The sequence below is a fragment of the Rattus rattus genome, chromosome 3, assembly GCF_011064425.1.
Source record: "Rattus rattus isolate New Zealand chromosome 3, Rrattus_CSIRO_v1, whole genome shotgun sequence".
Taxonomy (NCBI): Eukaryota; Metazoa; Chordata; class Mammalia; order Rodentia; family Muridae; genus Rattus; species Rattus rattus.
Window position 1 is genome coordinate 40350678 of NC_046156.1, and position 12825 is coordinate 40363502.

At 40.7% G+C, this 12825-nt stretch overlaps 1 protein-coding gene across 1 annotated transcript in view; it reads right to left on the minus strand.

Moving 5' to 3' along the window:
• Positions 1-1361: 1361 nt before the first annotated feature.
• The window catches only part of Dpyd (dihydropyrimidine dehydrogenase), an 813096-nt gene continuing 801632 nt past the window's right edge, over positions 1362-12825 (minus strand). The window contains exons 22-23 of the mRNA XM_032896921.1: positions 7732-7872; positions 1362-2746 (exon numbers count right to left, since the gene is read on the minus strand). Of these exons, the coding sequence (XP_032752812.1) occupies positions 2576-2746; positions 7732-7872 (312 nt within the window). The 3' untranslated portion in view covers positions 1362-2575. The remainder of the gene's footprint in view (positions 2747-7731; positions 7873-12825) is intronic.

Below are 12825 nucleotides of genomic sequence, written 5' to 3' on the forward strand. Positions count from 1 at the left end.
AATATTAGCCAGATTCTCTGAGCTGGTTCTTTGCCCCCACTTAGAAGAGCTATGAAGATGCATTTTAGACCAATGGATTGTTACTTTGTTTTGTTTTGTTTGTTTGTTTTTTGTTTTGTTTTGTAGGACAGAAAATGAGATTTTTTTTCCTCCTTATTCTCCTCTGAGTCTCTTTGCAAGTCAAGGATACAAAACTAAATTATGTTTTCCACAGACAGCATGGACAAGAAAGGCTTCTCAGTGTACATTAGTGATGGAACATACCAGAATGAAATACACATAAGGAATGATACCATTGTTCAGTCATGGATTGCTAAAGAATAACTCTATGCCTTGGTCACTCACAGTTCCCCAAAATAGAATAGGAATGAGCTAAAACACCCCATGTGTGCTCTTTTTTCTCTGGAGAGATCTCAGAGTCCATCTTTTGATCTGTGTTAGCAGAATAGCTTTCTAGAAGGCAATGCCTGAGAACTCTAGTATATATGCACAGGATGTCTTTCTGCAGGATTACCAATATTTCTCGAGGGTTGATCAACTCTCACAGTAAAAAGGGCTCTTGGGAAACTGTGAAGATAGCTCTGTTAGTGAAACGACAAGAAAAAAAGTGAGGACTTTAGTCTCAACCACAGAAGCCTTATAAGAACCTGGGCATGGCGACGACTGCTTACAACCCCAGCACTAGGGATGTGGGGTAGGAGGATCCCAGGGTCTCACGGGGAAATCATGCTAGTTTAATTGGTGAGAACCAGGTTCCAGACTCCAGTGAGACACTCTGTATCAATAAATAAGCTAGGCAGCTCCTGAGGGACATCTAAAGTTGACATTAGATATCTTCACCCAGGCACACACACATAGTCACACTTCCTCTCCAATGTTCAGCTTCTCCAATCACATAGCATGTCCACCCTGTAGCTCTACAGAATTCATTTTCTTTCTTTCTTTATTTCTGTTTTCACATAGTTGGATCTCTTAAGGACTTCCACCTCCCAAAGTGAAGAGGCTTGTACTGTGACAACAGAAAAAAAGGAGACCATTCTCTATGTCCTGGGTACTGTACAACTATGTGTGTAAGGAGTAATATTAGGAGACACATGATTCCCATGAGACAGGTAGCATTTTCCGACGAAGGCCATTTTCCACAGGCCTGTATCGTGTTGTATTCAGTAGAGAACGGGGGTAAAAAGGAAGGGAAGGGGAGCATTTGAGAACAACGCTAGCATTTTCTTCATTAGATTTCAACTGACACATGTCTAGCATTTAGATGGAATTTTCTGTAGAACCAATCCCAAACTGCCTCATATCAAAATGTAAATAGCTGACAGAAGAGTGCATTTGGGAAAATAAAACAGGAGACCACATTGAAAATAAATCATAAAATTTTATTTGTGATTATTTAATCATACACATTTTTAAAGTGCACTGGCAGATATCGTGCATTTATCATAGAAATATGCCACAGACTGTTATTTCTCACTTATTTCCTATAGATTCATTTTAAAGTGTGTCATAAAGAAGGAATAAATGAGTTCATGTGATGCTATTTACTGATTATAAAAATAAAGATACAGAAAATATTTATCAATATTTAAAAGTACACGTCGATTTCAACAATTTTGAAATCATACGAGCATTCAAGAGTCGTCAGACCCATTTGTCTCATTATGTATAAATTTCAGATATGATGTTTTTGCTGTTGTAACATGAAGCCTATGGCTCAGTGCTGTGTAATCTTGTTTGAACGTTAATTGCTCTCATAATGAAGGTGACTATGAGAAGCAGACCAAGTGGTCTGTGCCCAGTGACAGTGTGGCCTTCACTAGATATCCATCTTGATATCTTATTTCATCAGGAGCACAGCTTTGCTATTCAAATAAAAATGACATGTGCTCCACTCCTGGGCAGTCTGACACCTATTTCAGGCATGAGTGGTGAACAGCATTTTAGTCAGGAAATAATCTCCCTTTCAGTGTCCAGCACGAAAGAGTGAGTTACTTCAGCAAAGGGGGACTTAAGAAAACTCTAGAACACCCTCTGCCAGGTTGTGTTCCCCTTGTCATAGTAAATAATGACGTGACTTTCTTCAATTGTTCTTAATGGGGCTAATTGCATGTCCTTAGAAACAGTGTTAAAATTACAGGTAATTTTTAATTACAAAGTGTTTCCTTGGAAACAGTTTCCTGTATACGAAAAGTGCCCTCCGTTCCAAAATAGTTCATTTTGCTTACAATTAGAAATCAAAGAGTGAGCACGGCATAGGGCAATTTAGAAATTGTCACACTAATTGCCATGAAAAAGTTAATTTTTCACAGCAGACAACTGACCGAGCATATCCAATTAACTGGTCCACAGTTACTCACCAGCTACTTCAGAGAAGAATTATTCCATTTATGACCATTAATTGGTCACTGGCATTAGACATTGTTTTCCAATTTAGACACTTATTTAGAAATTATATATGCATAGCTATCAAATTTGGAAAGAACTGATCATAATGATTACAATTGTTATTGTTTTTAAAGATCAGCCTGTGTTGGTAACATCAAAGTTCACAGCAGCTGTCTTACAAATCACCTTAACACACCGGCTTCACGGCTAATGGTAGGCCTCTCTTTGGTTCATAAGGTGTTGCCCTGGAAACCATCCTGATACAGTCCATAATAGGGCAGACGCTGAGGCAGAGAGTGCAGCCTGTACATGTGTCGCTAACAGTAGGCAGGTGAGTTTCTGGATCGAACTGGATAGCCTGCAAATAGAAATCAAGAGAGTTGAGCCACTGTCCACCATTGTCAGGAATGCCTCCATTTTAGCATCTGCATCTCGGTCCCTGTCATGGAGATTACCACAGCACACACCACAGTGATGCAATGACAGCAACAGCTGAGCTGACAGGAGAAACAGAAGCAGATGAGACTCCCTTAGATTAGAAATGCAGTGTTTACCGTTCACTAGAGGTTTTTTCCTTCCACGTGTGAGGAAACATTCTGAGACACAGCACTTCTGCTCTCTCCACCAGTGGAGCACTCAGGTTTTGCCAATGTGACCAGTTTGGGGCAGCTCGTACCGGCCAATATTGTATGCTTTTATACAGATCCATTACCCTCACACTTTTTGTTCTTTTCTTCATGCTCGTGTGTGTGTGTGTGTGTGTGTGTGTGTGTATGTACCATATGTATTATGTGTGTAGGTGCACATGTACACATGTATGTGGAGGCATTCATGCATGTGAATATAGGAGCCGGAGGAAAACCTCAGCTGTCATTCTCAGGAATGTCATTTGCCTCTTTTGACACAGGCTCTCCCATTGGCCTGGAGATAACCAATTAGACTAGGTTGTGTGGTCAATGACTCCTGACGATCCTCTGTTTCAGCCTCCTTGGCACTGTGATTTCAAGTCTGTGCCATTCTGCTGGGCAGTTTTACATGTATTCCACATATGCATGAGTACATGGGAGGTTGAACTCAGGCCCTTGTGATTGCCAGACAAGTGCTTTACCTATTGATCCAGCCCCAACACACTTTCTGCACCCTTTTATGCTGGAGAAGGATAATCCCAGGGGAGATAGTGATTATAAAATGCAGAACAGTAGAAAACAATCGGTTCCACAGTCAACTCTGAGTTTTGAGCTCTTGCAATTTGATTTTAAGCATTATCTTACCTCAACAGGACAAAATGTAGAAGGGACAGGTAGGCGAGCTCTTGTCCCATTCTGGCCCTACATCTCCCAGCTGTAAGACATTGGGCCAACCCTCTAGCGCTAACTCTGCTCAAGATTTTGACAAGTTTTACAAATTTCTCCTTCTTCCCTTCCTCCCTCCCTTCCTTCTTTTCTCCCTCTTTCTGTCCTACCCTCCCTCCCTCCCTCCCTCCCTATCTCCTTAGGCCCCTCCCTTCTTTCTTTCCCGCCCATTTCCTCACCCTCCTTCCCTCCATCCTCACTCCCTTGACACTCCTTTTCCTCTCCTCCTACTCCCTTGCCTTCCTTCCCTCCTTCTTGCATTTTTCTCTTCATGACACTGTATGAAAAAAATAAAAGGATAAATATACCAAATGTGAAGTGAGGACTGAGAAGCTGAAAGTTCACATGGCGACTTGGCCATGGGAGGCACGGAAGCAGTGGGGATGCTGTGGCAGTCCTCAGGGGCGGGTTGAACTTTCCACAAGCACAGTGCAGCTATGGGAGAGGGTAATGGATGAGGGGAAGGGTCCTCCCTAGAGCCTTGCTGCTGTCTCATTTGCAGAAGTTCAGTCATGCTCTAGTCTTTTGGAATGCCGAAGCATGGCTTGAGGGAGAGTAACAAGGGAAGCAAAGTCCTTCGGGCCTGCTCTCCTCACTTCCAGAGGTCAGCCTACAAATCTTCTGTGTAAAGACAATTTCAGGATTATTACTGCCTTTTGTGTTTGATTCTTGTATTAGAATCTAATTTAGTATGGACAGTCCTTGTTAGCAACAAGTGATTGATTCCAGGAGCTTTAGGAATACTCAATCCGTGTGTGCCCAAGTTTCCGACATGAGTGTGTGCAAGATTTGCACAGACCCTATGTTCAGCTTTCCTATACATTGTAAGTAAGCTTCAGATATAGCACTAACACAATTCCAACACTGCACATATAGTCATTAAGCTGCTTTTTAGGACATAGTGACAAGAAAAGTTTACATTTTAAAAATGGATGGAAACTCTCCCAACTATTTTGATCTGAGACTGGCTGAATTCATGGATAAGAAAACCTCTAAACATAGAGAAGCAATGCATATAGACCTTGATTTTTTAGAATTGCCATTCAAAGTTACATTTAACCAGTTTTCTATTCTGATGTTCATAAAAGTCAAATGGTCTTTTTCAAAGTAAATAAACTGTATTCATTACTTTTTCTCATTGCTTGACAAAATAGCTGAACATTGGCCACTTAAGAGAGGAATTATATTTTTATAGTTTGGCTCATAGTTGGAGAATGTAGCCCACTGTAGCGCAGAAGTATGGAGGTAGTGCTATGCATACCTGGTCATGTTGTCTCTGCAGTTTCGAAGCAGAGAGATATGAGTTCTGGGCCAATTTTTATTCCCTTTGTATTCAGCCTACAACCCCACCCACTGTAGGAGCCGCCCATACTGAGAGTGGTTCTTCCGGTCTTAATTAAACCTATCTGGAGACATCTTCACTGACACGATCAGAAGCATGTCTCCTCGGTGACCGTAAATCTCCTTAAGGAGACAATGAAAGGTAAGCATAGCCATTGTTTAGTGTAACGAGGAGTTAATATTTTAGGAAACAAACTTCAATAAGTTCTGACAAATTGTAAGAAGGTTTGTTTAAGTTCTTGCTATGCCTTAGAACTATTTCAGATTCATAATTGGTTGAGTAAAACCCATTTCGTCCCCTTTATGGTCCCCTGTTTCTCTACATTGAAATCTGGTGAGGTTATTGAGAAAAATCAAACAGTTCTTAGGTATGTTATAGTTTGATATTGCAAACAAAAAATACATTTAATCGATGACTTTCCCTTTCAACTTTTAAAGTCTTTGAGACAGACATGACAAAGGATAAGTGAGTCTTTCTGATGCATGGTTAGGATTTTTTTCTCTCATTATCCTTACTCTTGTTATTGATATTGGACCAAGGCTAGAATGCCAAGGTAATAGCTACCGGCTCTAAGATTTAAGATCTTAGCACCTCACATTTAAGTGATAAGATGTCTATGCTTAACTCTGGGTAGTTAATCACAATAAAGACAAAATGAAAGTAAAAGCTGACATCATCAACATTTTCAAAGTGACAAGAGGTAGGCATCTGTTAGCTAGAAAAGATGATAATCAAATGAAAAGTTGTGTCTATCTATAATCTCAAATTAAGAAGGAGCATGGTTCTGTCTGTCTGTCTGTCTGTCTATCTATCTATCTATCTATTGACAGGGTCTCACAATGCAGTCCTGGATGGGTAAATGACCTGGAACTCAATATGTAGACCACATTGGTCTTGAACTCAGAAATCTGTCTGTCCCTGCCTCCAAGGCAGGGGTTAAAGGTATGTACCACCATGACCAGCAGAAGGGAGAGACTTTTAAAAATAGAAAAATAGCATTGTAAGACTGTTCAGTGAGTAAAGCATTTGCTTCAAACCTAAAGATCTGAGTTTAATCCCTGAAACTGGCATAGTGGAAGAAAAAGGCATTGTCTTTTAACCAACATAATTTTACTGTAAGAGACACACATACACAAACACACAAACTAAATACTTGGAAACAATATAGAGAAAACATGTTTGAAAACTATGTAAAAATTCTCTTTGTATAACATGGATACCCCACTAGTTTGAATGGAGTGAATGATCTATCTATACTTTAAAGGGGGGCATTTTATTATTTATCTAAAAAATTCTATTGTTCATATTAGAAGATTTTATTGTATACTTACTTATGGCTTGAACATTTTAATAAAAATAAGGGTATTCTACAGTGCTAATGATTGTTTGTAGCTTTGAACAACAGGTCTTGATGAAATATATATTTTCAAGGTTTCCAATCCTTTTGATTGGCATCCTTTCTTCCATTCATTCGGAAAGCCCACCAAGTTGAGGTCACAGTTGTGTCAATGCAATGCTGTTACAAACAGTGCACAAGCTGGTGGATGAAGTCATAAGCTAAAGTCACAGAGAAATGGGTGGGATGTATTCTGCCAACCCAGGAGGAAAGGGGTCTTTAATCTGCCTTTGGTGTCTTGTGGCAGGCTATCGGGCGAGGCAGAGAACACGCCCATGCTCACCTCTGCTGGCAGATCAACCAAAATCATGTTCCTGTCTTTTCTAGCCATGATGAAATTCATAAGACCAACATCTCCAAGTCTGTGGAGGGAGACTGTTTCTTTTCTTTTCCTTTTATAAATTACCGCTGTAAAACCCCAATCGATACTGAATGGAGGAGAATCCTCTGTAGACTGAAGGAATCAGGCCCTTTAAGGAGCTTGGTGATAAATGACAGTTCTGCTCCCGGCAGTCAGTGCCAGATCATAACCTTCCTTAATGTACATTATTTTGCATGAATTTCGGTTTTCACTTAAGTTTCCCTCTCCAGCTTCATGGGTGATGAAATGATATTAAAATAATATTGTGCACTGAAAGGTGCTGTATTAGTTATTTTTCTCATTCCTGAACCAGATACCTGAGCAAAAAAGCAACTCAAGGAAGAGAAAAAGGGCTTATTGGGGGTCACTGTCCTGAAGATGGAGTCCAACATGGTGGGGAAGTCACGGCAGCAGCCGACAGCCATCATGGCGGAACCTGCTCAATGTGGGAGGGACAGGAAGTAGAGAAAAATGCTGGCAGTGCTCATCTTTTCTTTATTCAGTAGGAATCTCCAGTACAGGCCATAGTGCCTCTGGAAATAAAGGGCTTATCTTGTCCAAAGAGATGGCACATCCGTGAGGTGTGCTTGCTGCATTTACAGAGGACCCAAGTTTGACTCCTAATTTACAAGTTGAGAAGGTCACAACCACTCCAGTCCTAGCAGATCTGAATAGTGCATGCACACGTGTAGTACATGCTCCTACTGACACTAAAAATATACAAGTAAAAATAAAAATAAAAACACACACCAGGGCATTATAAGGACCTGTGATGTGGAGACCTTTTTGGCGTATGTGGTTTGAATTCTACATCTAACAACAGAAGACAGTTTCCACCCCTAAGGGAGAACCGTGCCTTGCAGCAGCATCTTAATTCCCACAGCGTTCCTACCTGGTAGCCAGAGTCATTACAGGTCATGTAACATTTGCCGCAATTGATACACATTTCCTCATCGATCAGGGCCACAACTTGCTCCATGACGCTCAGCTCACCAAACGTCCCCAGGTACTGCAGTGATTTTCCAATTACATCCTAGAAAATGGGCAGTGAATTAGTCACAATGCTCAACTTAAAACAAATCCTTAATAACTACTGTCTGCCCATGTTTCCCCAATTTGACCTTTCACCCTATTGTGTTTACTTACAGGGCGTCGGGTATCACAGTTCTCAGAGAAGCACTTTCTGTGACACTGAGCTTACTTGGTTTTGAGGGACAGGCAGTATGCATACCCAGCTTAGAAATCCAAGGCCACTGGCTGTGGAAATGTCTCCGTGGTTAAAGTGCTTGACTGCAACCATGAGGATCAGAGTTTGGATTCCCAACACTCACATAAAACCCACCATAATAAATAAAGTGGAAAGCCATTGAGGAATGTAATTGATATCTGTCTTATGATTCCATATGAATGAGTACAGGCACCTGCACATACACATCTGTACATAGAACATCCAAACACACACATATGCACATAGAAGAGACAAATTCTCACATATTACACACACATACACACAGAGGGAGAGGGAGAGGGAGAGGGAGAGCCTTAAGTAGTTGAATTGTTTTTCTGCTGGGCAGCCTATAATAGCATTTTGTATACAGATATTAAAATAATTCTCTTAGGTTTCTGTAACTTATATTCTAGAACTTGAATTTGGAAAGCTCTAAAAGCAATGTAAAAGTAATGTAAATGGGACAAAAGGAACCACATTTACATCAATGATTTCATTTCGCTTGGGATGAGGGAGAGGAAAACTATCGTACATCCAGTCTTTATTGTGGAATTTTTTTTGATTCTGTGACTTTCATTTGAAAGCTGCTCTGATAGCTCACTCACCTGTTATGTCTTGAAGAATATATTTCTTTATTGAGGTATTCTAATTTATGCTAATTAATTAGGTTGATCTAGGTTCAGTTGGATGCTCTTTCACTCTGAAGGAACTAGCGACGGCTCCATTCACCATTGAAAATCTTTCATGCGGTTACACATGGCTTTGTTTCTCATATTAATTGAGATTATGCTTAATATGGGAAGCACAGAGGATGTTGCTTCAACACTAGGCAGCACTTTGTCTCAGCAAACAAAACAGGAGTGTAACAATGTTTGTCAAATTAGTGTGCTGTCAAGATTTTCTGCTTTTGTTTTTAACCTTTAGAGTGAGAACGGTTTGTTTGAATTCAAGGTCTATGTTCAAAGAGGCCAGCTCTTGCTCAGAATCCTGGTTCTACATCGTCTTGGCTGTTCTATTTTCTGCCCTCTTTCCGGGTGGCATGATGGCCAGCCTTGATTATCAACGTGATCCACATAGGAAGAAAGAGGGAACCTGAATTGCAGAATTAACGGATTGGTCTGTGGCCATGTCTGTGGCAGACATTTTCTTAGTTGCTAATTGGTAGAGGTGGACCCAGCCCACAGTAGGAGGTACCATCCATGGGTAGGTGGGCCTGGGTTCAATAAAATTAACTGAATAAGGTATGGGGCACAAGTCAGTAAACGGTGTTTCTTCCTAGTTTCTGCTTTAGCTCCTGCCTCCAGGTTCTTGCCTTGAGCTCCTGCAGGCTTCCCTTGATTGTGAACTGCAATTAACTCTTTTCCCTCCCAAGTTGGTTTTGGTCATGTTTTATTAGAGCAACAGAAAAAGCACACTGAAATGCCAAGGACACTTGAGCACTTAGCGACTACTGTGAGCTTTCAAATGGAGACAATGTCCAGATTATCCTACACGTCCTTCATATGCTCTCAAGCTTCACTGTTGCCTCGCGCACTTTCTTTACCGTGCGCTGAGGCTGAAGGTGTAATTTCAGCTGCACTGGAGTGTGTGTGCAGATGAGCCCTTGCCATCCACATCGGTTTCTGTTCTGATCTGTCTCCCCAGCTCAAGCTGCATTTCCGGTTGTGCGATGAGCATTACTACCAGTAGCAAGAACTGTAAATTCCTCACCCACTGAACTTATAAGGGACCCAGAACGATAGCACCCTTCGGCTTTCCTTGACATTATGAGTAGCATTGGGATTTTGTTTTATAACGAGGAAGACCTAGCATTTACTCACATTTCTCCCTTCTCTAATGGCGTCTGTTGTTATATTTTCTGAGGGATCTTTTTGAATCCTCTTCTGCATCTACAACCATTTTCAACGTGACTTAACTCCCCATCATTTCCCCAGCCCTATATATCTTTCAAAGAGAGCCCAGATGTCTCTACTTCACGAGAACTTCCTCAATCCTTCTGTATCCTTTCCTAACCAAATGGCAAAATGCACTCTTTCTCAGTTCTCTTCTTCCCATGCTTTCTCCCTGCCCACCTCCATTCTCCACCTCCACACTCACTGCCTTCTTTCTCTCTTCCTTTGCATGCTCTGGAATAGTTTATCCATTCTGTAGAAACCAATGATAAGAGACAATGTTTGAATTTTACTACACTTCAGGCTGCTGCCTTCATTTAAAATCATTTTCTTATTTAAGCCACATCCATTTTGGAGATGATGTGGTGACTGTGATTTAGGATATGAAATCAAGTAGACAATGAAGTAGACTCTCAGGTAACCGCTGCCAGACTCCAAATGCAGTGATCATACGCACTCTGCTGCCCTGACTTGCTTGTTCCTCTCCAGCAAATCCCACCTCACATTGCAAATATGATTTTAAGTCTTGATTCTTAGGTTTTATCTTAAGGCAGAGCTTTATGCTTCTTTGAATCAAGGACAGTATATCCTGTTTCTGCAGATCATTAAAGCATAACGGTCGCTCAAATACTTGTTAAATAAATATATCTTTTGTATATCTAGGCTTAGGCTCAGCAGTGATTGCAAAGTAATAAAAGATCTAGTGGATATTTTAATTAATTTGGGCATTGAAAATGCAAAAGATAATCAAGGAAACTTGAACAGTTTAATATTTTCTAATATTTCAAGATAGTAAATGCATGAGCTTTCTATCTGGCTGTGAAAGACCATGTGTAATAGGAACTAACTTTTTAAATGCAAATAAATCAGTCAAAATATCTCTTGAGCAGAGTCTGATCATTATGAGAGAAATCATTAGTTAAATCTTCAACTGATGAAAACCCCCAGATTTTTTTTCTAAGAAGAAACATACATCCCCAAGAGATTTTATTATAAAAAGCAAATCTATCCTCTCTTTATATTAAATATGTCTTTTTGCTGTCTGTTTCGAGATTTGCAGCTTTCACTTAAAACATTATTTAGAACAAACCACTTAGGACAAGTTTATTGGAGCCTTTACATGTTCCTAGCACAGGGGTTAAAAATGTACTCCTTATGGTTAAGTATACCATGTACGTTTTTAATCTAGAAGAGAATAAAAGAATAGTGTCTGGAATCATTTTGGGAGTATCAAAGAAAAAAATTAAGAAGAACGATCATCCTTTGTGGCTAAAAAATGCAGACATTTGTTGAAAAAAAAAACCACCATCTCCAACGATACACTTAGCTGATGGAGATTTCCAGGCATGTCCTCAAATTTGTACTTTGCATAAAGATGTGGCTAACCAGCCAGGCGCTTGTGTTTCAGGTACACTTGCAGATGCTGGGAATGCTGCATTTATTATTCCATACAGCACGTGCACATACAAAATACATCCTGCTTACTAGAAATGCTTATCTATCAGAGAGAGACATTTTAGATTATACTTCACACATCTGGCTTGACTTGGGCGTGTGTGTGTGTGTGTGTGTGTGTGTGTGTGTGTGTGTGTGTGTACTCAAAGTTGACATCGGTACCTATCTCAATCACTTCCAATCATGTGCACTGAGGCAGGGTTTCTTGTTAATTTCAGCTCATCTGGCTAGGTGGCTCACTGCAGGGACTACCTGTCCCCTGCTTCCTTTGTCCTACATTACATATGCATCTCTGAGTCCACTGGCTTCTGGTGGTTTCTGGGGAACCAAACTCTGGTCCTCACGCCTGTGCAGCAGAGATCTGCTCCGGGTGCTGTCTCCCTAGGTGGCATATGTGGTTCTAATGTAAACACTCACGGTTAGACCCAGTGCCCTGAAGTATTCTAGAATCATAGCCACATTTAGGGTAATCAGAATGTCTTTGCAAGGTGGGTCAGACATTATTTCTATTTGATATACATTTTAAGGCCAAAGAATATAGAGCTAGAGGGACTCAATCCTGTGTCTGATGTCTTACACTTTCCTCATCATGAGCAACAAAAATTTATTAGTTTTTACTTCATTTTAGTGCCGATTGAAGTACCTTTGGGTTGTGATTGTTATCTGTTAACTGTTCTTCTGACTTTGGGTCTTCATAGTTGATTAGCATTATTTCCTACAATTCCTGTAAATATGTGGCCTTCAAAACCCAGGACCAAAGACAGCATGCTGTGGGAAATCACTGTGACTTCTAACCTGAAGGATCTGTGATTTAAATCATTTGGGTTTAGCTGCTTAATTAGTTTCCTCTGTCCTCATCAGCACCATCACCAGTGCTTCATGTTCTTATCTTGTCACTCCTTGCTTTACAAACCTATCAGGAGAGGAAATGAGATCATTCGGTTTCTTCTCCCTGAATTTATGCTGATTAGTAATAACTTTCTCCTCATAAAAGCCCCTGGGTCAAAAATGTAGTCATCTTTGCAAGGTTCCTTTGGGGCTGGGTCTCAGCCTCCCTGGTCTGGGTGTGTTTTTTTCCCCCTCTACTACAGTAAGACCATCTACATCCTCATTTTAATTCCTTTCTTCTTCCCTCCCTTGTGCCCCTCCCTCCTTTCCCATGGCTCTCCTTTGGCCATGTTGAGATGTGGTTTCAGTCTCTAAACTAGGCTATCTTGGAATGCATTGTGTAACTCAGGCTGGCCTTGATGCGATGATGCTGCAGCAATCAATCCCCCTACCTCAGTCTTCCAAGTGCTGGGGTTATGAGTGTGAACTGCCATGCTCAGCTTGCCTTCTTCTATATTAAAAGGACTCGGATCAATGTCGATGTTTCATCAACTGGTACGTGATTCTCAAAGACAAGGGCTCT